The 27842-nt window shown below is 36.7% G+C and overlaps 1 protein-coding gene across 1 annotated transcript; it reads right to left on the minus strand.

Annotated features, from left to right (window-relative positions):
• Positions 1 to 5481: 5481 nt before the first annotated feature.
• Positions 5482 to 19233, minus strand: LOC135211100 (C-type mannose receptor 2-like). Its single transcript, XM_064244183.1, has 8 exons — positions 19066 to 19233; positions 16186 to 16206; positions 14400 to 14462; positions 13005 to 13175; positions 11975 to 12217; positions 10024 to 10095; positions 7371 to 7544; positions 5482 to 5925 (listed from the first exon to the last, which is right to left on the minus strand). The coding sequence occupies exons 1-8, from the start codon at positions 19100 to 19102 to the stop codon at positions 5681 to 5683; spliced, it is 1026 nt and encodes a 341-aa protein (XP_064100253.1). The 5' UTR covers positions 19103 to 19233; the 3' UTR covers positions 5482 to 5680.
• Between the last annotated feature and the right edge of the window lie 8609 nt (positions 19234 to 27842).

Below are 27842 nucleotides of genomic sequence, written 5' to 3' on the forward strand. Positions count from 1 at the left end.
ACAACCCATTTTGTTTCTTTTACCGTACCTCATTTCATATTATTATTCTTACATCTTACTCTCCACATTCTTCTAACAATTGATTCATAGTGCAACGGCGAGGTTTTCCTCCTCTCAAGGGCTCCATACACTGAACGATTGTCGTTATGGACACACACACACACACACTATTCAGATAGTATGAACGATCTCCGCACCGATTTCAGTCCGAACAAAGATTTTGTCTCGAGAAGACGTGGCATCATCTCTAGAAGAGAAGTGCGTGATAGCGTTATATCGGCAGACAAACACATACATTGATATTCCTGTAGATGACAGACATAAGTCGCAAGCCATCAACCATGTCGTGAAAGATTCCAGCTGAGATTATTCAGACCACGAAACTCCGCCCACTTGTGCATTCAGACAAGCCCATACACAATGTTTTTGCGAACAATACCTGACAATCATCCAGACAGTATCGTTCAGTGTGTAGGATCCTTTACACCTTTAAAACCTTGTACTGACAATTTCCGTTTCAGTGCTAAATGACCTCATAGGTCCCAGTGCTTGGCCTTTGGCCTAAATTTTATGTTCAACTGACTGATTGTTTTAGTCCATAACCTTATGAAGCAAAAGCAACGATGAATGTGAGTGTTACATTAAAAACTGATTTTCACTTTAATAAATCTCACTATGCTCTCCTATCATCCAAGCAGGTGCTCCCACATCAGAATTTATGTCATTAGAAATCCCAAACCATTTTAGACATTATTAGAAATATATCCAAACCTGACGTGAATAAAATACAATTTCAGTTAGATGAAAGAAGCCAAGTTTGCAAACAAAACCAATTCATTTGACTTAATGCACTCAGTCATCAAAAGAAATAAGAAGGGCTTTTGTAAAACAGCCTGTCTTTATTTATAGTTTCGAATATTAATCCACTGTGGCTTAGGAGCGTTACGCCGAAAAGGAATTACGAGAAAAATGCGCCAAGCCTAGCGAGAATTTGAACCTATACCTTTTTGGGATGATACTTGGGTAACAGTAGACGTAAGGCACTCGGATATATATATATATATATATATATATATATATATATATATATATATATATATATATATGATTAGTAAAAAATGAAAAGCGAGATAGCCAAGCAATTTCGTGCTAGACCGAAAGTTGCTTGCCTATCTCGCTTTTTTCATTTTTCTTGTGGCAAAAACCTTTATTTATACATAGCATCACGTTTTATATACCACGTGATCAAGTTATTTATTATATATATATATATATATATATATATATATATATATATATATATATATATATATATATATATATATATATATATATATATATATATATATATACACAAACATAATTACACCATTAAGTTATGCGGAACAAACCAGTAACTGAGGTCAAGATTATGATTTTCAGTTTATGATGACAATTAAATTGAGGTCTTACAAATGCGAGAAGTTTGAGGGCCTACAATTTCGGGCCTCCTAAGCGTTCGCTTTCGTTATCTCGCCTCGTCCTTGTTTTTTGACTCTGCGAGAAAGAGAGGAGGAGGAGGAAGGGAAAAAAATGTACATTTCTGGTTTCATCTTTCGTTTTTGCCATTCGCACGTTATGATACTAAAACGATAGCTATGACGTTTCCTCTCGTTACATAGACTATTTCCATTGTTTTCAATCGTGCCAAAAGGACTTCCTGGAGGTTATGGAGAGAGGAGGCTTTCGGCTTGAAGAGCTTTTTCGAAAGGGCTTCCCGGCTGACGGCCACCTATTATAACATTCCCAAATCGCTCTCTGGTGGGGCCCGGCGAAGAAAGGAAGCCCTGCCGGGTCTATTAATCCATTTAGATTTTTCTCTCAGCCGTCCATTCTTTTGGGAGGGAGTTTTGCTCTTGATTTTTTTTTTTTATTCGTTCCCTGAATTATTTTCTTGATGAAGGATGATGAGGATCTTCAGGTTTCCTTCTCTGCAGCCCTCGTAGGTGGTCAGGGTAGCGCCGTCAGTGCACCTCATGCGGTGCTCTGTAGGCATTACTTAAAAGGCAGCATCCCTCCGTTCATATTCTCTTTCTCCCATCTTACTTTCCAGCCTCTCCTAATAATTGACTCATTGTGCTGCTGCAAGGTTTTCCTGCTGTTGCTCCTTTCAACCTTTTTACTGTCAGTTGCAGTTTCAGTCCTAAATGGCTTCATAGGTCCCAGCGCTTCGCCTTTGGCTTAAATTATAAATATATCCTATTCTATTCAGTTCCTCCATTACAGCGCTGACGAGAATGATAGTAACAAAAACAACAACATCCAGTTATAATATGGATAGCTTGTCTGAATGCTCGTACACGCACTCACACACAGGCAAATGCGCTCATGATTTGTATTTGCATGTAAAATGGTTTTTATTTTTCTTCCATTGTAAGTTATTGGTCGCTTTTGGGATTGTATTTTCATTTTATTCCCTCTTAGAGATATATATATTATTCATCGACTTTAGGGAAAACACGCCGTTTTCAATATACCATTTATGTTTATTTTTGTTTGTTTGTTTATTACAAAAAGAATTTTGTGTATACGTATGTAACATTGTTTTATAGATTTTTATATTGACAGATTTTTACCAAGTGAATACAAACACACACACACACACACTATGTTGAAGAGGGGGGAGGGGGGGAGTTTGTCCTCGTTACAAGGCTCGAGAACTATATTAAGAGGTCAGTAAATTTATCAGTAATAATACCTCCACATGCTTCTTCTTCATACTGTATTTTTCTGCTGCCTTTTAGCATCACTCCAACTTCCTTGTGTTGTGACCATAGCGAGAGCGAATGTGGATTATTGAATGACCACTGTCTTTTAAATGCCTATTCTTAGGCCTATTCTAACTTAGGTCTCCGAAATCTTTCCAATATATATACATATATATATATATATATATATATATATATATATATATATATATTGTGAGAAGAATTGAGGTCTTCAATGGAAATGGCTGCAGTCAAACATATTTTGAATTTACTAGTAAGTAAAGTTTATTATCTCAGACTAATGGTACGTCTAACAAGCATGAATCTCTCTCTCTCTCTCTCTCTCTCTCTCTCTCTCTCTCTCTCTCTCTCTCTCTCTTCTTTTCATTGAGAAGTTATACAGTTGGTCAAGGTCATTCATCCAAAATGGAATGTCAATTCGTCAAAGATTTGATAAGGCGAGATTTAATTAAGAAACTGGTTAAATATCAACCGATTCATAACAATATGAAAGAACGATTTTGACGTATTTTGGCATATTCTCTTCACTTTCCTAAAATGAATCCACTGTCCATTATAGTACGAACCATAAAGAAGATAACAGCTATAAAAGGCAATGCCTCGACGTAAAAAATAAAAAAACAGCTTGGCACCGTAATATTATTATTATATCAGAAGCCTTCTAACAGAATATAGAGTAAAAAACAAAAAACAGCGAAGACTTTCCAAAGCTCTATTATTAATCAACGTTACCTTCCACATGATAAGAATACAACATAATCTTGTGAAGAAGTCGTTATCAAGAAGAAGTCTCGGCATTTCTGTTTTATGTACAAAATAGCGACGACATTCACAGCCACACTCCCAGAAATTGAGGGGAGCTTTTAAAATTTGTTGTTTGGAGACACACCGTGACCTCTGGTGCTTATGTTTCCGGCCCAGCTTTATCCTCTCATGTGATGTAATGTTTGGTAAACGGATTTCCTTCCCGGACTTAATTGGCTTAACAGCGTAAGCGGCATATATCGAGAGCCGAATTCATTCACACGGTTGAGGCCGCTCCGTGTAATTCGGGCGGAGGACTGGTCCGGTTATATTAGGCTTCTACGTTTTTCAGTTCATTTTTATACAGATTTTTCCCCTCTTACGTCATATGAACGTTGTTGTAGCACATCATATGAAAACGTTGATGTGTCAGGTTTCATTCCTTCATATGAGCGTCATTGACATTAATGTTTTTTATTACCTTTTAGGAGAATTAAGAAAGTTATTCACCCTGTAGTATTAATGCCGATTGGTTTTTCAGAAATGAAAGTATTGCAGAACTGTATGATTATATAATATATATATATATATATATATATATATATATATATATATATATGTGTGTGTGTGTGTGTGTGTGTGTGTGTGTGTGGTGAATGTTTATCACATCACCGTGACCTCAAGCTAGAAAAATGTTTGATATCCAATTCGTGTTACTTCGGGATTATCACCGAAAGGGAATTGTAAGTCATAAATTATTTGGAACGTAAGTGACCTAACTACCCAACAGTGCTCATCAACGACGTCTAGTCGACGTTATAGACCACGTTCGTGACAGCCCGTTGCATTGGTCTGAAACGTCGACTAGAAGTCGTAGATGGGTACTGTAGGGTGTTCGAGTCACTTGGGTAGCAAATCATTTACCAATCATAATTCCAATTTGGTGATATTCCATAAGAAGCGTGAATTGAATACTAAACGACACTTGTGACCTGATATTTGTTTGTGTGTGTATATATATATATATATATATATATATATATATATATATATATATATATATATATATATATATATATATATATATATATATATATATATATATATATATGATATATATATATTATATAGCCTACATTTATTGAATAGAATTGCTTTTTCACTGTTAACCAGCTTTTTTGAAATTGCTTCATATTTTTCTAGCTATTTTTTTCTTTTTTTTCACTTCATTGTTCAGGTTATTAATGGACACATAACCTGAACAATGAAGTGAAGAAAATAATAAGAAAATATGAAGCAATTTTAAAAAGGCTGGTTAACAGTGAAAAAGCCATTCTATTCAATTAATGTAATATCCGTGAAAAAATTGTGCCCTAAAAGTATTAGATATATATATATATATATATATATATATATATATATATATATATATATATACATATGCACATATATATAATTTCTTTTCTCTTACAATATCTTTATTTTTCCGCATTCGTGTTTCTGCTTCTCTTGCCATAAATATAAGAACTACATAACATAAGCTCCCAATATAAACATCTTATCCACTGGTTTACGGGAAAGACCTGCTGATCAGCTTCATCGTTGCTCATCTGGTCTTACTCCTTACCTAGTATCAACCCGTCATCGACATGACATCTTAAAACTCTTTACATTACGTCTCAATATACTTTATATCGTTTGCGTTTACGAAATCCCCATATGCAGTCTATAGATGCTTCCTGTTACTTTCAAATGGAAATTGTAAAGAAAAATTGAATTCGTAGACGCTATAATCACATTGACTTTTGCTCCAGTGTTCATTACGAGTTCATTGTCCCTCATATTTTTCATGAACTTTTCTCGAAATAGTAAATCGACTGTAGTTAATTTCATTTTTCTCTCACACATTTTCCTTTGAGTTTACATTTGTGACAGCATAAAATGTTATTCTGTAGAATGAGAAAGAAAGTGACTGCGTCAACAGGTTTTAATTAATGCGAGTCATAATTAATAACAGAAAACAATGAAATGTAATAACAGTGCTTTTCTGATACGCACTGGATAACAAAAGAATCGACAGAAATTACACTTTACAACATGAAAGAGAATAAATTAATCTCAAAATTTGAATGGGATTTTGTCTTAAGAGTCGGATGTCCCGCTGAAGGCTACATTATATCAGTCTCGCAGATGACGTAATGAGCGGCTTCGCAGTCCTCGTCATCGAAGAAGTAGTGATCGTCGGCGGTGATCATCCCGCAGTTTTCCAGTACCCCTCCCCTGGGGTTCTGGGTGCTAGTTCCGTAGTCTCCCCAGAAGGGCGTCCCCTCTCGAACCCTGCTCCCATCGTGCCAGAACCACTGCCCTTCTTGGTGGTTGTCAGTAGCGCCGATCCAGAAATTCTGGAACACACCTGGAACAAGAACCATCATCAGGTTAAAGACACAGTTCAGGGAAGAGTCCAAATTATTGCTTTCATTGTTTGGTGTCATAAAATGAAAATTTTTAGTTTTCTGTAAAAGAAAACTGTTGAGATGGCTTTGTCTGTCCCTCCGTACTTTTCCAGTCCGCCCTCAGATGTTGAAGACTACGGATTGAGGCTAGAGGGCTGCAAGTTGGTATGTTGATCATCCACCCTCCAATCATCAGTAGTGCCGTTAGTGCACTTCATGCGGTGCACTGTAGGAATTAGTTAAGGTTCTTTGCAGCGTCCTTTCGACCCCTAGTTGCTACCCCTTTCATTCCTTTTGCTGTACCTCCTCTCATATTCTCTTTCTACCATTTGACTCTCACCTTCTCCTAACAAAATGATTCATGGTGCAACTGCGATGTTTTCCTCCTGTTACACATTTCAAACCTTTCTACTGTCAACTTCCCTTTCAGCGCTGAATGACCTCATTGATGCCAGGGCTTGGCCTTTGGCCTAAATTCCATATTCAATTCAATTCAGTCAAATCATCAAACATACCAAATTACAACGCTCTAGCCTCAGTAGATATTACTTTATTTAAGGTTAAAGTTAGCCACGTTCGTGCATCAGCAGCAGCAGCAGCACAGACCACCACTTGGCTGCGGCTGAGAGTTTCATACAACATGATACGATACACTGAACACTTGATTGCACATTTTTTGCATGTTTTTCTTTATGTCGTGTGTTGTGTGGCCGCACTGTTACTGAAAGCGATTGACTTTGCGTTCGATTTCTCATTTGAGTTGTATTTGGTTGATAACTGTTTGGAACTATCCAGCAACTGTTCGACTCATTTCGAGATAATTATTAATGACTTGATTTTCCAATCACTTGTCAAACTTCAAGGAGACGAAGACAAGAGTTGCTAAACTGTGACGAAATGGTAGTTATGTCGTTATGTATCTGAGTATGCATAATTTAACAACAAGGTTACTGAAGATGTTTTGTTTACGATGACAACAGATGATAAACCATCCGATATGAAGAAGAAACCGGTTTGCAAACTCAAGAGTAAAGACAACGAAACCTTATTTCATGATTCAGTGAAAGCCTTAGAAATGCCAAAAGGGGCAACCAAGGATTTTTCAGCCACTATTATTCAAAATTTTTACCTTACATTTGGATCGAACCCAGGAAAGCTCAGCTGACATCTGCTTTGTCTTTTGTTTGAGTCTTGGATTATTCATAATGCTAACTCATTCAGATGGACGACTCATAATGCCATTGGCTTATCCAGCATTATTCCAGCGAGCGTGATGTGGAAAGTTGCGGAGAAGGTAAACATGGCACAGCGAGAAAGTAGAAGTAAAACTGATATATACAGAAAATTGACTTGACATTCGAGCTTCCAAAGAATACGGTGTTCATTAGGAAGTCAGCAAACTTACGCAACTGGGTCAGATAGTCGAAGACTGCTCCCAACTCGTTGGCATCATTCAGCTTGATCATGTGACCTCCCAGGCTCTCGCAGGAGGTCTTGTGTGACTCCCACGACGTCTCAGCCAGGGTGTTGACGAACATGCACTTTCCAGCCACAAGGACGTAGGGGGGTGGACAGTCTCCTGGATGAGATGAGACGGTTGTTCAAAATTTTATTGCATTTATCTAAGAGCACACACACACACACACACACCACACACTAATATATATATATATATATATATATATATATATATTATCATATATATCTATATATATATAATTATATATATATATATATATATATTATCTATATATATCTATATATATATATATAATTATATATATATATATTTAACATATATATATATATATATATAATATATATATTATATATATCTATCTATCTATATCTATCTATCTAACTATCTATCTATCTATATATATATATATAACTATACTATAGATAAATATATATATAATATATATATATATATATGCTCAAATGTTGCCAGAGGTTCGAGTTTGTGTTTTTTCGTATATACATACATACGTACACACATGCATACACACATACACCAAAATTATGCTATCTTCGCTCTTATGAATTATTTGAACTTAAACCTGTTTACTATCATGCATTGTTTCTAATCGCAGCTGTCGGTTCTAAAGCTAAATGGCAGAACCCGCCTTAATTTAGCGAACAAATGTTAAACATAACTATCAAAGTTCTTGGAATTCCGATACCACAGATGACATATTCATATTTCTTCAAGAGATAATCCCCTGTCACCTGTCGCTTAATTTCTACACCTTCAGCCCTCTGTAGGAATTGTTAACTATTGACCTGCATCTGTATGTATGTAACATGTATGTATATCTATCTATCTATCTATGATATATATGTTCTTCATACACTTTGAAATCCAACGAACAACATCAACCTAACTTGGTATATATATGACTTGCTATCTGGAAAAGAATACTGTGGGGGTATATATATATATATTATATTTATATATATATACATATATATATATATTATTTATATTATGACTTACTATCTGGAAAAGAATACTGTGGGAAGGGCTTTCCTGAAATGGGGCTGGTTGTAACGGTAGACTTGGTAACTTTAGAATTTATTATACCTAATTTGGGGATACATATGACTTACTATTTGGAAAAGAATACTGTCTGGGTAAGACATCAGTGGCACCAAAGGGGGTGGGAGTTGGGGAGAGAGAGAGAGAGAGAGAGAGAGTGAGAGTAGATGGGGTGTTAGGAAGAAGAAAAGGGAAAGCGACAGGGAATGTGTCTCTTCCAATAAGTTCATCCAGTGCTATACTCGGTTGTTTTCCATCTGTCCATCCGCCTGTGGTTTTTGCGTATGGTAACACTGCGTCCCGGGGTTTAGATAGTTACATTCAGCTTACATTCAACAATAATAACAATATCCCATTTCGAATATTAACGGTGTAATTCGCATACAGTAAATTATTAAAACACTTTTCAGTTGCAAATGTACACCCAGATATCCTTTTATTTACCTAAAACTTACACATAGCGTAACTATTTAAAGCCCGGGACGCAGTGTTACCATACAAAAACACCACAGGCGGCTGGACAGATGGAAAAAAACAGAGTATAGTTAAAATTATTCAGGGAAATCGCTTTTGAACTTGAGGTCTTTAAACTATGGCACGCTGGGAAGAGGTTGCAAGGCCCATGCCCCTTTCTCCGTGCAGGCTGCGACCTTCAACAGTCAACAAACCACCAATTTATAATTCACTCTTTGGTCATCAATGGATTTTTCAGGATATGGACCCAAGTCGTCCCCCGTTTTCGCGGAACCGATCCCATCTCTCTCAAGGGAGGAATTAGGCTGACAACCATTGAAAAGAATATAATCATTCCTCAGAGGAAGTGAGAGCTACATTTGATTAATGCAGAAAAAAAATGACGACTGCAAGTAAGAGAGAGAGAGAGAGAGAGAGAGAGGGTGTTTGGGAGAAGAGGAAAAGAGACAGGGAGGGTTGGAGAGAGGGAGAGAGTAAGAGAAAGAGTGAGAGGGAGAGGAAGTGAGAGAGAGTGTAATGGGGGTGTTAGGGAAAAGAAAGAGGGAAAGAGACAGGGAGGTTGGAGAGAGAGTGAGAGTAGGGAGGAGAAAGAAAGAAAAAGTGAGGGAGAGTTGGAAACAGAGAGTGAGAAAGTTTATTGGTTGTCATTCAGAATTATCCTGGGCTGCGCGGGGTTAGTCATTAGTGTATATATTATATATAAGTATATATTATATATAGTATATATATATATATATATATATATTAATAATATACACACACACACACAAATGCAGGTCAATAGAGTTAACGAATCTTAAAGAGGGGTGAATGTATCTATATATCTTCATTCATACCTGTTGTATTCGTATGAACACAGTCATGTTGAGTCCATTACACCTATACATAGATCATTCATTTTTTAAACATTTTATTTGTTCACTTCATCAGATTTCTGGCATCCTCAAAATAATGATGAACCTCTCTCACAAAAATCATGGTTATTAAGAATGAAAAAGAAAGTGATTCATTTTGAATGATAATGATAGTAAATTTTTGCTCTTACTTTGGGAAGACACTGGTTTCACAATGTCCGTCCTACTGTTGTTTGCCTGCTCAACATCTGTTCCCTGTAAGTCTGTAGGAAATGAAATATTAAACATTAAACGATTTCCATTTTTGGTAATTACTGGAATATGGATAATGATTGGGAAATGATTATCATTTACAGCAGAAACGGATTTTTTTTTTGTAGTTTCCTACTTTGAGTATCTGTATCACAGAATTTACTCGTTTACAAACGAATACGGATGTACACGCACACACACACACACACACACACACACACACACACACACACATATATATATAATATATATTATATATATATATATATGTGTGTGTGTGTGTGTGTGTGTGTGTGTGTGTGTGTGTGCGTGTGCGGTGCTGTGTTCTGTGTTTGTATGTGAATGTTTGCATGTTTGTCCAAGGTGGTTTCGAGATGTAAAACAAGGTAGGGGGTCGTGTTAATGCTTATAGTTTCAAGATATTGAGGATCAGTGAAGGAGTAGAAATTTGTTAGTCCTAGTATTGTGGGATACGGTTGAGTGTGGCAGGAGAAAAGGTCGTAACTGCACATATATGAGTGAGATGCACTGACGGCACTAACCCCCTACAAAAAAAAAAAAAAAAAAAAAAAAAAAAAAAACTATGGCGAAAATGAAGTCATTCTTTAGGGAAGTAAAAGGAAGGAGAAAGTTAAATAGCAAATAAATCTCAGAATAACCTATGAAACTGGATTGATGCTCCCGGAGGAGAATATAGTTCAGTGTCAAAGCATTGAGGATTTAGAAGTGTTTCTGAATAAGAAGACAGAGGCATACTTAAATGAAGCAGGAGTTTGAAGAGGTCATTGTCGAGTATGTAGTGAAGTGTGCTATTGGGTGTTTATTCTTGACTTATATTGCGATTGAAACAGCTGCATAATAGGTTTTATTCAGAATTTAAGAGAGTGAGTAAAATATTCACCATGGTTATTCAGATAATTTTTTTTATATCTGCTAAAAGATTTTGCATCTAGTGGAATTGAACAGGAGTTGATGGGATTACTAACGAGATCATTTTTGCCGGGAGAGTAACAACAGCTGACCAGGGTGTGTAAGGTATATCAAGATGAGGGTGGTTTTCCAGAGGGTTAGGCAAGAGAAATAACCATTCTTACATTGATAGGTTAATGCGGTAACTGTAATTATTGGAGCAGAGCATTTCTTATTTATACCTGGAAAATGACGTAGATACCAGGAGGGACAATAGGGGAATATTAGAGAAACTGTACTCGCCGTTCATTGACTTTTAAGAAAGGCCCGATAGCATAGGTGGATATGCAATATGAAAGGTGTTGAAGATGCACGGTATGGAAAGTGACTTACTAAGAGTGATTAGAAGTTTTTATGATGACAGAAAAGCAAGCGTTGCATTGTTTAATTGTGTGAGTGACTAGTTTAAGTATAAATGGAGTCTGAGATGAGGTTATATTTCAGCAACAAGTCTGTATGGAAACTTTTTGGATGGAATGATGGGGAATCAGAGACAGGACAGGAGAGTTAGGTGTTCCGCAACTCTTCTTTCACGAAGTGAAGTAAATATGGATGTTGAATGTGAATAAGAGAAAAATGGGGGAACTTGTAGAGATGAAATGCTTGCACAATATATTTAGACTGAGAAGTAGAGGCGAATTTGGAAAGAGGTCAGAACAAGTGACAAGATACATCTCCGTGTTTGAGATGGTTTGGTCATGTTGGGAGAAAGGGGGACAGGGGATGAGTCGAAAGAGTACATATTTCAGCAGTGTTGGAAGATGGGGCAGGTGGAAAGACACCTAAAATACGCCGGATATTTTGGAAGGAAGGATGTGTGGGCAACATGGAGGTAAAGAACTAAGTATGTGTGGGTTCGACGTATAGATTTAAATGTGAGTACTATGCTTTTGCTCTTAGTGGACATAGAATAGGACTTACGGTATTCTTCGCAGATGAGCGAGTGACTCAGGCCGCAGGACTCATCATGCATGAAGTAGTGGTCTCCAGAAAGAAGGACGCCGCAGTTTTCCGATGATCCTCCCGTGGGTTGTTGGTGCCTGTCGTAGAGGTCACCCCAAAGTGGTGTTCCCAGTTTCACCTGGGAATGGTCGTTGACCCACTGCCACACTCCCTCCGTGACCTGGTCGTTGCTGCCCACCCAGTAACTTACGCCAGTGTGTCCTGTTTGCAGAAACAATAGCTATTTGCGGGAACAATCACGATCTAGTAAGCCAACAAGCGCGATGAGGCTTTCGTAGAAATGTCACCTGTCGTACTGAGTTGACTTTTTCTTAATGAATCTATGTAACGTCAGTTTTCTGCTGGTAAAGTTATTTTGGAGTATAAGGGTCAATATCTCAGCCGCTAGGCTTTACATTCTAATAAGGTAAAGAAAGATTTTACCCTTCGCTTATGTTACTGAGAGGCTCAAGTTATTTCGATGACGAAAATTGTGTTGGGAAAGTTAGGCGTCCAAGATTTATCGTTGGCACAATGTGTAGGAGACTGGTGTGAACGGGAGAGGCATATACCACTTCTTAAGCAGAGAAGAGATCGGTAAAATATTGCACTTCTAACAGTTTCATATCACTTTCTATACTCTGTTTTTTTTCATCTGTCCATCCGCCTGTGGTGTTTATGTATGGTAACACTGCGTCCCGGGCTTTAGATAGTTACGCTATGTGTAAGTTTTAGGTAAATAAAAGGATATCTGGGTGTACATTTGCAACTGAAAAGTGTTTTAATAATTTAATGTATGCAAATTACACCGTTAATATTCGAAATAGGATATTATTATAATCGTTGAATGTAAGCTGAATGTAACTATCTAAAGCCCGGGACGCAGTGTTACTATACAAAAACACCACAGGCGGATGGACAGATGGAAAAAAACGGAGTATAGTCACTGGATAAAAGGCGAGTTCAGAGAGAGAGAGAGAGAGAGAGAGAGAGAGAGAGAGATACTCACCATAATTATACAAGTAATCCTTTATATCTGCCAAAAAATTGGCATCCTGGAGGTTTGGTAAATCTCCCCCAAGGACGTGACACACGTCCCTCATGTCTTGCCAGGAACCAGAAAGAGATTCATCGACGAAGATGCAATGGTCTCCGACCTCTTCGAAAATTCCTGTGCATCCTGTGGTGGATAAAGGAGGAGAAAAAGTACACAATATTAGGGAGAGTTGGCCACGCTCACCGAGAAATGGCTCAGTATCTATTAGCCTTCTTGTTACTCAAATTTTCCTTTGCCTACCTCTTATCATTTCGTGTTCAGTGATTACATTATCCCCCCTTTTACTAATTATACTATTTCCAAAGGCCTTTGTTCCTAGAGGGTAGTTTATTAAGAATTTCTTAGGAATATCCAACAAAGTTAAGTATGGAGAAGTCTGTGACAGGCATTAGCCCTGTAACGAATCTTCTGTGATACCCTGTGTGCTTTCCTATAGGTACTATGCGAACAGTTTAAGCCCAAGAATCATATAGTTCGTACTTCCATTTCACGTCCCTTGTGGGAGGGGCGGGGGGGGGGGGGGGGGGCGGGGGGGGGGGGGGGGGGGGGGGTGGTTGGCGGAGGCGTTAGTGCCACTAGTGCACCTCATGCTGTTCACTATAGGTATTACTTAAGTTTCTCTGTAGCTTCCCTTCGCCCCCTAGCCGCAACTCATTTCATTCCTGTTGCTGTACCTACGTTCATATTCTATTTCTGCCATCTTAGTTCAAACCCACTCCTAAAAATTTATTATTAGCGCAACTGCGAGGTTTTTCTCCTGTTACATATTTCAAACCTTTTTACTGTCAATTTCAGTTTCAGTGCTGAATGACCTCTTAGGTCCCAGCGCTTGGCCTTTGGCCTAAGGTCTAGATTTTATTGTATTCTGGTCCATTTCACTCCAGTCAGTTAACCCATCTCCCATCAAATCTGTAAATCAACTTTCTGAATCTGAGAGGTGCTTGGAAAATATGGGAAAGGTGGTGGTATTTTTTTTTCCCGGTCTTCATATTTTAGCGTTTGAACACCTGCAGAGAAGGGAAGCTCGTTTATTGGGTTTACCTTTGTTCTGGTAGACATCCCGGGATGAAACCTGAACTGTTAAACCTCATTGACAAAGGAAGCTTCTGTATGCAGCTAAACGTATCATGATGGGGAGCAAAGACCGTGATTTCTGGAACTTAGCAAGACATCTAGGCAGTCTCGTACTTATATTATTCTTTTATTAGAATCACCGTCAAATTATGAATACCATTGAAAGTCCCCTCTTATAACTCTTTTCGTCGGTCGTGCATGGGCTAAATTAGAACGTTACCTTACTTTACCCATGAACTTAAAATGAAGGAAAGTAGATGACGCTGTACATACTTGATCCTGGCGTTGTTGTTTCGTATAAAGTCGTATCAGTGAATGGCCATGTCGTTTCCGTAGCTGTCAAAAAGAAGAAAAATCAAAAGTGTTACACACTCATCTGTTCTTTTATTGGGGAAAATATTATGATAAGTTATCAACTAGATGAAAAAAAAAGGATGAGATATGGAATAATTTCTTTGAATGATAGATTACACAATAACTGTAAAAGGCAGGCGAGACTTTGATAAAGACATCCCGCGCTCCTCCCACATTTTCCTGTCTCAATTTTGCCCTTTTTTGCTCTTACATCTATTGTTCTAAGCGCCTCAGTGGCGTGGTTGGTTTGGCGTTTGCTTTTCACCTCGGTGGTCGCGGGTTCGATTCTCGGCCATTCCATTGAGGAGTGAGAGATGTGTATTTCTGGTGATAGAAGTTCACTCTCGACGTGGTTCGGAAGTCACGTAAAGCCGTTGGTCCCGTTGCTGAATAACCACTGGTTCCATGCAACGTAAAAACACCATACGAACGAACGAGCATCTATTGTTCTTCCTCTGACTTGCACATTCCTCCACCATAAAGATCATGAACGCCCAAAGCGATATACTAATAACTCCTTGTCACAGTTTCACTTGCCTACCCAACCAGTCACTCTTCCACTCAATGTCATTTCAAAAACTTTGAATCGATCTTAATGACTTCATTCTATGCCCTTCTTTCTACCTTCCAGATTACTTTTCTATCGGTTCTATCGTAAGTTTATCCTAAGTCCTTGCACAGCTTTTAGTTTTCTGCAAAAGAAAACCATTGAGATGGCTATTTGAATGTCCATCCGCGCTTTTTTCTGTCCACTCTCAGATTTTAAAAACCACCGAGTCTAGAGGGCTGCAAATTGGTATGTTGATCACCCACCTTCCAATCATCAAACATACCAAATTGCAGCCCTCTTGCCTCAGTGGTGTTTACGTTATATAAGGTTGAAGTTAGCCATGATCGTGCGCCTGGCACCGCTATAGGAGACCACCACCGGAACGTGGGTGAAAGTTTCTTGGGCCTCAGCTCATATGGCATAATGTACTTTACAGAAAACTCGATTGCGCCGAAGAACTTTGGCGCATTTTTCATTTGTTTTCATAGATTTCTAAACTTATCACACGAATGTCTCATCAACAGACACTTCATCCTCACATCCCCTAGATTGCCTAAACGGACTTTAACTCAGTCAGTCCTCTTGTCATCTGTCTTACTTGGCTTCCTCAATCAAAATTCTATAGAGACCTTCCCTGGTAAACTTAGTAAATGTTATGCCCCTGTGGTCCGTACAGTTAGAGCCATCCAGTTGACCTCTATACAGTGCAGTAGTTAAGCCATTGTACACTTCCTTTTTCTCTTTAAATTCCTTTTTCTCGTCAAATCCCTTTTCCTACCATCACATACACACACACAGATATATATATATATATATATATATATATATATATATATATATATATATATTATATATAATTACACTTATTTCCTCATTCCTCATCAAATCCCTTTTCCTACCATCATATATATATATATATATATATATATATATATATATATACATTATATATTGTGTATATATATATAATTATATGATATAATATGAATTGTATCACATCACCGTGATTCATATGCACTCATTAATCTACAAATGTCCTTTAATATCTAATTAGATCTACCTCGGAATTGATATTTTATTAAATGTATGTATATGTTTTGAAAATATGAATAACCAGTGAACTGCGTGTTTTGAATGGCGTATTAAGAAACTTACCTGAATTTTCTGATACGGATGCTGCCTCGGACCAGGTATGCGATCAGATGCGTGCATGTATGTTGAAAGATAAGAGATAAATTACATTAGAAGAAATATCATTATTCATTATCATTATTTTTCATCATGAACAACTAATTTAGGTTCTCCCTATCTCTAGATTTTCTTGCAAAAGAGTTAATTGTAAGAAGCTCGTTTCTTCCTGTATTTTTTTATATTTTTGTAAGAAGCTCGTTTCTTCCTGTATTTTTTTTATATTTTCTTGAAACACATTAACTATGGCTGTATACAGTTTAAGGAGTTGGAAAGAAAATCTATCACTGTGCATTAGTTTAAAACATTATAAGTGTCAGGTTAAATAAAGCCCATCCTGTCGTTATGAACATTGGGAAAAAGTAATCTAAGATTTGGGATCAGTCTCTCGAAGTTTGTAGGTGTTAGATTTCTGGTGGTTATGCTTTTTGGATTTTCACTTCCCCACGGCAAGTTTCAAGAGAAAAAAAAACCGCGCCAGGAGAAATTATATTTTCGACGGCGAAATCGAGAGAAACCTCTGGACAACGCATTTCTAAAAAGAGATTGAAACTTGAGGCTTTAGCATCTTACGTGAATGTCTATTACGCAGACCGGCGGTTCTAAACTGTTTGATGACCCCAGACCCCCAATGAATTACCCAATATGGTTCCATACTCCCTTTGCTTGAGTCCACTAACTTCTATTTGCTGACAATATAACGTAATACACTTAATTTAATACATACTTTACGTATGAATAGCTAAGAACAGAACATACAAGAAAATCAAAAGCATTTATAGTTTTATATAGTTATTTACTTATAAAATGTACCCATGTACATTAAAGTGAAATATATACAAATATCCAGAGATCAAGTCCCATACCCCCAACACGTGGTTCTCATACCCCCAAGGGATATGGATACCACTGTTGTTAAGAACCCCTGACCTAGACGATGAAACCTCTCGCGAAACTCATCAGTGTTAGGACAAAAACGTGAACACAAAACTATATTACATACGAGCTTGATGGCGCACGCTACGCTGCTCTGGAACTAGGCGCTAACCGTCACGTCTCTCCACCTACCCTCCCGATCCCCCTACCTAACTCGCTCCCACCCGGTGCGGACAAACGGGTTTGCATAAGGAGGATGTGTGTAACTAAATTTTGTCGCTTAGAGCGAACACGGGTAGATGAAACTGAAAATGTACAAAACAGTGAAAAGAAAAGGAAGAATAAGATCCAAAAAATAGTAGTATTTGTACTTCTTGTTGTTCTCAGTTCTTAACGGGATAAAAGAATTATAAGGAAAAGTTGATAAGACATTAGATAATGAGTAATAACTTAAACTTGCTACGTTTTCCGCGAGGAATCTGTCAGTCATCACCAGATCACGATTTAGACTGGATGCTTAAAAGAACTGATAGAAATGCGAGACAAAATGCATGAAAATGAGGAAACTATCTCATTAGAAAAAAATGATAAAACAATCAGTTTTATACGAGTAAGTTCAGTAACCATTCTAAGAAAGGTCACGATCAAGGCTTAACAACTTTTATTGGGCTTGGTTTGAAAATGTCTAGTCATTGTCTATTCTATTGAGGTAAATTCTTTTATCACTTTACTTGTGAGGTCTTGCTCTCGCAATAACTGTACACATAATAAGAAATTCTGCTGTCAGTCACCCTTACGGGAGAAATTTTTTTCAAACACGTCCTTAAGTCAGTACTAAGTGAGTGAATACTTACCGTCTGCCTGAAGCATACTTTCAGAGGGAGCTCTTTCGCACGGCAGTAGTGAAGGCTCTATAATCACGTTTTTTATGTGACCAGTTATATAATTGGCAATTGCAATTAATATATATCAATTGATATAGTAATTAATGAATTGGCAATTAGTGTATTTATGCTATAACTGACAATTATATAAGAAACTTGGCCATCAGATCTGAAACAGGATTTCCCGTAGGGGGCTAGTGCAGTCAGTAAACCTCATGCGGGGCACTGTAGGCATTACTTGAGATGCTTTGCAGCATCCCTTCACCCCTTAGTTACAACTCCTTTCATTCCTTTTTACTATACCTCCGTTCGTATTCTTTTTCATCCCGCCTACTTTCCACCCTTTCCTAACAATTGATTCATTGTTCAGTGGGGAGATTTTCTTCCTGTTACACCTATCAAACCTACTCTCAATTTCTCATTCAGCGCTGAATGACGTCATAGGTCCCAGCGCTAGGTCTTTGGCCTAAATTTTATATATTTCATATTCCATTTTGTGATATATGTCACGTGAAAAGTGATCACTAATGTCATCGTCAGTTCTGGCGTTCTGGCGGGCGCTAAAGCTTCCTAAGGGAGTGGACTTCAGAGGGACAGCAGGCAGCTACGTAAAAATGGCACTGACTGCTCAAGGGGAAAAATAAATAAAAAGATAGAAGCGTTCTTCCATAGTTGAGGTCAGTAAAACTTTGTGCTTAAAATTCTTCGTGACACAAGTTCAAATTAATCTCGAGAGCTAAAGTTCAGTTCTCTCATCTGATTATAAGTTTTGGCGTTGATATATATCACGTGAAAGCGTTCTTGTATATATATAACTAGTGTTAAATATATATATATATATATAATATATATATATATAAACACACACACACACACATATATATGTATATATATATATATATATATATATATATATATATATATGTGTGTGTGTGTGTGTGTGTGTGTGTGTGTGTGTATTATATTTCACACAGTTAAGATAAAGACTGCGAGAAACATAAGCATACTCTAACATACTTCAAGAGGAAATGCTAGCGATTATATCCAAATAACGATAATAAAGACGCATTTGCGTCACTATACTCACCCAGAAAAAGGCAGAGGAGAAAGACGACCCTTTCCATTTCTGATGGAACGAAAGCTAATCTCGTTTTCCTTTGGTCACTCAAATGCTTTCGAGGGCTGGAGACAAACAACGGCAGGCTGAATAAGTAGTGCTTGGTAAATGTTCACGAGTCTGATCGGTTGTGGTGGAAAGTTGTAACCAGGTTGCTTTTATACACTCAAATCAATGGCAGATAACGATGGTGGGAAGTACCACCCGGAACGAGCTTCTGGGGTTGAGTTAAATGGGGGGGGGAGGATTGCTGGTTGTCTATACATGTTTCATGTTTTGGTAATACCTGGTTTTATGTTTTGGTAATACCTGAATGTAAAGGGAGGCAACGCCTACATGTCAAGAGAGGTCACACCCAAATGTCAGTAGAGGTAATACCTACATGTCAAGAGAGGTAACACCTACATTTCAAAAGAAGTAATACCTACATATCAAGAGAGGTATTGCCTACATGTCTAGAGAGGTAACATCTACGTGTCAAGGGAGGTAATACACGAGAGGTGATACCTCTATGTCAACAGAGGTAACACCTACATGTTAAGAGAGGTAATACTTTTTATGTCAAGAGAAGTAACACTTGAATGTTAAGAGAGGTAATACCTACATGTAAAGAGGGGTAACACCGACATGTTAAGAGGTAATACCTACATATCAAGAGAGGTAATCCTTACATAGGGAGAGGTAATACCTACATGTAAAGAGAGGTAGCACCTACATGTAAAGAGAGGTAGCACCTCATATCAAGAGAGGTAATACCTACATATCAAGAGAGGTAATACCTACATATCAAGAGAGGTAATTCCAACATGTTCAGAGACGTATTACCTACATGTCAAGTGAGGTGATACATATCAAGAGAGGTAATACTTACATATCAAGAAAGGTCATTCCTATTTGTAAGGAGAGGTAACTCCTACTTTTCAAAAGAGGTAATTCCATAATATCTACAGGTCAAGAGAGGTAATATCTACGTATATGTCAAGAGATGTAATTCCTACATGTCAAGAGAGGTTTAAAGTAAAAACAAATCCTACATGTAAAGCTTGGTAATGCCTCCGCGTCAAGAGAGGAAATACCTACATTCCAAGAGAGGTAATATATGTTAAGAGAGGTGACACCTACATATAAGTAGAGGTAATGCCTAGAGATGTCAAGAGAGGTAATACCTACGCACATGTCAAGAGAGGTTATAACTCTATTTAAAGGGAGGTAATACTTGCATGTGAAGAGAGTTTATAGCTCCATGTGAAGAGAGGTAATACCTACATGGAAAGAGAGGTAATTCCTACATGTCAAGAGAGGTAATACCTACATGTTAAGAGATATGACACCTCAATATCGATAAAGGTAATGCCCAGTTGTTAAGAGAGGTGACACTTCCATGTCAAGCGAGGTAATACCTAATTGTTAAGATAGATGACACCTCCATTTCAGGAGAGGTATAATACCTATGTGTCAAGAGGCGGAATACGCACATGTAAAGAGAGGAACCTATGGTTATATATACTTGAGAATGTGGGGCTCCTCTATGCGGGACCTTAGTTTGAAAGGACCACCTTCATGTTGTCCAATTTGCGACTTCCAATGACATACATAATGCCATAACAAAGGATACACAGCTTTAAATGTTGCCATTTCTTGTACAAGTACCGTAAAATGCTATAGTGACTTTTTAAATTAAAGAATACTTTTGGGGGGGAGTTGGTCTTCTTGTAAACGGCGAATTCTAATAGGTAATGAAGACCTTTTATCATAGTTTCCTCTTAAAAATTTTGAAGTGTCCCAATTGTAATTTTGTACAATGTCTAGCCTAACCTTAAATGTACTTTACAGTTATGTAGCCCATAAGTAAAGTAGGATCTTTTAAAAAATTCATTGTAGAAAGGTAAACGTTTGAAATTATTTGTTCATCGTCGGTACATGAATAATCCGTTTTTTTATATATAACATTAGAGTTTAGTCTGCCAATAGTATGTTGTTTTAAATAGCACACTTTCCATTAATTAGTCCTGTTACTTTGTAAGAATTTTCCTCTCCTTAGGGTAGTGCCGTCAGTGCACCTAACACGGTGCACTGTAGGCGTTATTTATAGTTCTTTGCATCTATCCTTCGCCCCTAGGTGCGATACCTTTCATTCCTTTTACTGTACCTCCGTTCGTATTCTTTCTTCCAACTTAACTTCCACCCTCTCCTAACATTATTGTTTCATAGTGCAACTGTCAGGTTTTCCTCCTCTATCACTTTTAAAACTTTCTTGACTAAATTTCCCTTAAAGCGCTGAGTGATCTTATAGGTCACAGTGCCTAGCTTTTGGCCTAAATTCTATATTCCATTCCATTCCATTGCAACAACGTGAATTCCTAGGGTGTGATCACTGTCTAGGAATTTCTAGACCGTGGGTTCGATCTTGATGTAGCTATTACCAAGGTATTATTCTATATATCTTGGCTATTACTATCTCTTCACGCCCTTCTCAGGCGACGCTGATAGACTACGCAAGTAAGACATCCAGAAGGCGAACAGCATGCATTAACCACACTCCCTCCATCCCCTTTCTCCTTGATAGAACTTTTATTTTGCTACTAATTTGAACTCTTGGTGTACTTCTCATTCACCACTCATCGGAAGTGCTGTTATTATCAACATCTGCCTGTTCCCAATATGGGCGTCGACTGGAAGCAAGCAAAAACTCCGCAACGCTTGTGGTTTACTCAGGCAAAAGTATTGCCCACACTAAATTGTTGAAAACCAAAAAGATTAGATAAGACTTCTAGCTCCCGGTTGTTTTGCAATGTTATCAGTATCTTTGTGGACTTTATTGTAAAAAATGGGGTTATCAATGTCGTCATCACAATTTAGCTTCATAGAGTTTCCTGCAGTCATTATATGCTATTGCCTAACCGGGAAGTACGCAATTTGGAAATAACAAGAGATAAATTGAACATAGCAGCTCTTCCGATTTTTATTACCTGTACTTGCATGCAAGCACATGCTCACCCATGATAGTTATTTATTCCTTTTTGCCCTGTATAGTGTTTCTTTCTTTATTATTTTATGATGATATTTTTTATTTCAACAAATTATATGTACCTATATACATATATATGAGTCATATCACATTACCGTGATTCATATACTTACATCGAGCTACAAATATCCTTTAATATCTAATTCGCTCTACCCCGGAATTAACATATTTTCATATATGTTAACCGAAAGGGAATTTTTTAGTCGATATGAGATTTGTCGGCTCACGGGCGCGAACCCCGTGAGCCGACAAATCTCTTATCGACTAAAAAATTCCCATCCGGTTAACATTTACGAAAATATATTAATTCCGAGGTAGAACGAATTATATATTAAAGGACATTTGTAGCTCAATGTATACATACGTGTATATATAATATATATATATATATATATATATATATATATATATATATATGTGTGTGTGTGTGTGTGTGTGTGTGTATGTATGATATATATATATATATATATATATATATTATAATATATAATATATATGTATTTATATATCCTTCACGCATTTTCAGTTTCTGTTGTGCCAAATCACAGTAATAGTAATTTATAAATTGCATATTAATACTAGTCATGGAATACGATGTCCTATGTAGTATTCCTTTCTTTATTATTGTATGTTGATATTTTTCATTTAATATATGTATACACACATATATACTATATTTATATAATATATATATATATATATATATATTATATATATATATATATATATATATATATATATATATGTGTGTGTGTGTGTGTGTGTGTGTGTGTGTATGTGTGTGTGTGTGTGTACATAAGCAAATACCACAGGAAAATGATAGTCAGAAATCCAAGCGCTTTCATCTTTACTAAGACATTTTCAAGGAACGAATGAAATACAATTGGAGAGAAAGTTATCAGGTAAACTAGATAAAAAAATACCAGATGGTTAAGTGTCAAAAGGGTAAAAATTAAAGAGATAATCCAGGATTATCGGATATCACACGGTCACAAACCTGAACATAGATTTAACCCTAACAGAAACTACAAAGTATCCGTATAGTCCAAAACATGTAAAAACTGAATATATTAATTTTGTAGCTTCTATTTATCTACAACTTTTTTCATTATGAAGGCATCAAGTTTAAATAAACCAAGATTTAAATTTAGAACATTCCATTATTTGACCTAATGAAACAAGATTCAATGATATTCCTTTTAACTCTGTCTTTATATGGGATTAAGGCTCTTGCTTGACTCCAGTTAATAGGATGATCTAAATCTCTCATATGTATGAATAATGCATTCGATATTTGCCCAGTTCTCACAGAATATCGGTGCTGTTTGAGGCGTTGTGAAAGAGATTTACCGGTTTGTCCGTTATAGACTTTATCACACTTTTTGCAAGGAATTTCATACATGCATCCAGGAAGATCTTTAGGAGAATTTTTTATTACTAAACTCTTGACATTAATATTACTGAAAACAACATTTATGTTAAAAAGCTCAAAAATTCTAGGAATTTCTAAAAACCTTTCATCATAAGGTAATTTTAGAATGTTATTCTTACTAAATTCAAGTTTGTCATTACTTAAATAGAATGTTTTTCTAGCTCTTGCCCATGCCACATCCACTAAAGTCCTTGGGTATTCAAGTTTCAATGCAATATCATAAATAGTTTTAATCTCAGCGCCAATAAAGCGGGCTACAAGCACTTAAAGCCCTTAGGAACATCCCAGAAAAACAGAGAATTTAACATTTTGATGGTGATTGGAGTAGTAATGAACAGAGGCAGTGTTAGTTGATTTCCGAAAAAAAGAAAAGGTGAAATTTCTATCATTTCTATGGACAGTTACATCAAGAAAATTCAAATTACAATTCATTTCTTCCTCTACAGTAGATTTTATAGAAGGGACTAAATTATTGAGATTATTAAGGAATTCCTGGAGATGTTCGTGAGCTGGCCAAATACAGAAAATATCATCCGCATACCTAAGTCTCAAAAAATTCCATGTAAATATTGCTAAGGACAGGAGATAAGGGATTACCCATAGCCATGCCAAACTTTTGTACAAAAAATTCCCCATTAAAACAAAATTTACTATCTTTGATACATAACCTTATGAGACTAATGAGATTTGCTGCAGTTAGGGGAATATCATGACGTTCTACTTTTGTAAATAGACACATCAAAACTAACCATATTAAAATCAAAATTCAAATTTAAACTATTCAATTTGTTTTTAAAATCAACATTGTTTTTACTTTCGTGTTAGAAATGTTTCCTACCAAAGGTGTTTGAATTTTTACAAGCTATTTATTTAGATAAATTATACGTAACTGAGCCCACTGAACTAATGATTGGCCTGATAGGGTTAATGATTTTGTGTCTTGACTAAACCATACATATAAGGTAAAGAGGCGCAATGCGATGTAAACTGTTTAATTAAATGGTCCAAGCCCTTCAGAATGGATTTAATTTATTTATTAAAATGGGAGTTCACTGTCTGTGTAGGATCAGACCTCAGTTTCATGTAAGTATCAGTGTCATTTAGCAATCCATTCTTTTACTTACATAGTCACTTTTATTCATTATTACCACTGCATTAGACTTATCTGCCTTTGTTACTTGCACTGTTTCGTCTTTTTTAATTTTCTTATAAGCCTGGAGAAATCTGACAGGTACATTAGGGGGAGAAGGCTTGCTCATAGCAGCATACACAATACCCTTGCAAATATGTGTATGGTGCTATGAACAAGCCTTGGAGGATGAATTAGAACGTCATGACATTCCCTTAACTGTAGCAAACCTCATTAGTCTCATAAGGTTATGTATCAAAGATGGTAAATTTTGGTTTTAATGGGGAGTTTTTGTGTACAAAAGTTTGGCATGGATATGGGTAATCCCTTATCTCCTGTCCTTAGCAATATTTATATGGAATTTTTTTAGACAAAACTCTTACTAAGGATTTTGCCCAAAAATGTTATATGGTTTAGGTATGTGGATGATATTTTCTGTATTTGGCCAGTTCACGAAAATCTCCAGGTATTCCTTAATAATCTCAATTTTCTTGATATAACTGTCCATAGAAATGATAGAAATTTCACCTTTTCAGTCTTTCGGAAATCAACTAACATTGTCTCTTTTGTTCATTACTACTCCAATCACTTTCAAAATGTTAAATTCTCTGTTTTTTCTTGGATGTTCCTAAGGGCATTACGTGTTTGTAGCCCGCAGTTTATTGACGCTGAGATTAAAACTATTTATGATATTACATTGAAACTTAAATACCCAAGGACTTTTGGGGATGTGGCATGGAAAAGAACTAGAAAAACATTTTATTCAACTAATGATAAACTTGAATTTAGTAAACATAACATTCTAAAATTACCTTATGATGAAAGGTTTTTAGAAATTCCTAGAATTTTTAAGCTTTTTAGCATGAATGTTGTTTTCAGTAATATTAATGTCAAGAGTTTAGTAATTGAAAATTCTCCAAATTATCTTCCAGGATGCATGTATGAAATTCCTTGCAAAAAGTGTGATAAAGTCTATAACGGACAAACTGGTAAATCACTTTCACAACTTCGCAAACAGCACCAATATTCTGTGTGAACTGGGCAAATTATCGAATGCATTATTCGTGCATATGAGAGATTTAGATCATCCTATTAACTGGAGTCAAGCAAGAGCCTTAATCCCATGTAATGACACAGTTAAAAGGAATATCATTGAATCTTGTTTCATTAAGTCAAATAATGGAATGTTCTAAATTTAAATCTTGGTTTATTTAAACTCGATGCCTTCATAATGAAAAAAGTTGTAGATAAATAGAAGCCACAAAATTAATATATTCAGTTTTTACATGTTTTGGACTATACGGATACTTTGTAGTTTCTGTTAGGGTTAAATCTATGTTTAGGTTTGTGACCGTGTGATATCCGATAATCCTGGATTATCTCTTTAATTTTTACCCTTTTGACAATTAACCATCTGGTATTCTCGATCTTGTTGTTTACCTGATAACTCTCTCCAACTGTATTTCGTTCATTTCTTGACAATATCTTAGTAAAGACGAAAGCGCTTGGATTTCTGACTATCATTATCCTGTGGTATTCGCTTATTTAATGAAGTCACGTTTATCTACTGTGATTTTTTAAATATATACATATATGTCCTTCACATGTTTTCCAGTGTCTGCAGTGCCAAATCACAGTAATGGTAATTTATAAATTGCACATTAATACGAGTTATGGAATACGAACTTTTTGTATTGTAATTAGAACATAATACGACTCACACACACACACACACACACACACAGTATTTCCTGTTTATTCATATCTGATGTTATGTTGGCTTGAAGAGACGAACTTCTTTTCTTCTTAAATTTCATTCATCATCCGTCTTCGTTTTTCTCCCGTAAGCCCATCTCTCCATCAAAGTCATCCCATCTCTCCTTTCCCTGTGCTCCACCCCTTTCTCCCGCACCTTCACCCCCCCCCCCCCCCCCCCCCACTCCTCTCACTCCATCTTGGGCCTTCCTTAGGCCATCTGTCTTGGAAGAAAGAATTTCATTGCTGGAAGTTCCAGCGTTACAGATGGCATTACAGATGGCGCTATTTTTTCATCTACGATAAATTCTGTATTTCTTACATCACCCTGAAAACTGTTCAGGTACGAGAGAGAGAGAGAGAGAGAGAGAGAGAGAGAGAGAGAGAGAGAGAGAGTGAGAGAGAGAGAATCCGAGTCTCTCTCACTCCTTGCATGAACTAACAATAGCATTCTACTTTTTTCCGAATCTTGTGATTTTTGTCATTTTGACAGTTTGGATACTCAGGTATTTATAGGTAGCATAGTTCTGTATATGCAGGTAAATAAAAGGAGAAAATTCGATAAATTAAATAAACACATTGGTATGAAAATAATTCCGATACAAACACTAGTCAGGAATACGAGCACCTCGTCAAGACGGAGAAACCAGCAATGGCCTCGGTTCTCTCTCTGAGAATTGGCTATTGCAATGAAATGTTTTAAAATGATTGCTTCCGAAAAGGAGCTGGCCAAAGTGAACAGTCTTGCGTGCCTAATCAGGCGCAGACTTCATTCACTAATTTTTTCTGCTTAATTCGTGTCGACTGCTTCTTTCTTGGAACTTGTCATTTGTTTTGTATATGTTACTGTGAATTTTTAGCATATATTATTTTTAATTCAGGTTTTCTGTTCATAATTTGAAGTTATTTTCCCCCGTAGTGCCGTCATTGCACCTTAGGCATTACTTAAGGTTCTTTGCAGCGTCCTTTCAGCCCCCTAGCTGCAACCTTTCATTCCTTTTACTGTACCTTCGTTCACATTCTTTTTCTTCCTTTCTTTCCACCCTCTCCTGTCTATTGTTTGTTAGTGCAACTGCGAGGTTTTCCTCTTGTTACACCATTCGAACGTTTCTTCTCAATTTCTTTTTCATTGCTGAATATGGTCATAGGTCCCAGCGCTTTATTGAAGTTATTTTCCTAAGAAGAGCGAGTTTTGGACAACCTTGAGACATACTCATGTTTTGCAAGAGATATAAGGTACTAAGCACCTGGCAAGTGAAACTAACCAAAGCATCCTTAATTCTTATCATCATATTGAACCCTGGGTATCAGTAAGATTTTTTGCTGCAACCCGGTATGTATGTTGGGTCATAGGTTTAAGGTTTTATATAACAGGCAGTGAACCATATTGTACATAGTTTTGT

Source organism: Macrobrachium nipponense, chromosome 4 (assembly GCF_015104395.2).
Source record: "Macrobrachium nipponense isolate FS-2020 chromosome 4, ASM1510439v2, whole genome shotgun sequence".
NCBI classification, from domain to species: domain Eukaryota; kingdom Metazoa; phylum Arthropoda; class Malacostraca; order Decapoda; family Palaemonidae; genus Macrobrachium; species Macrobrachium nipponense.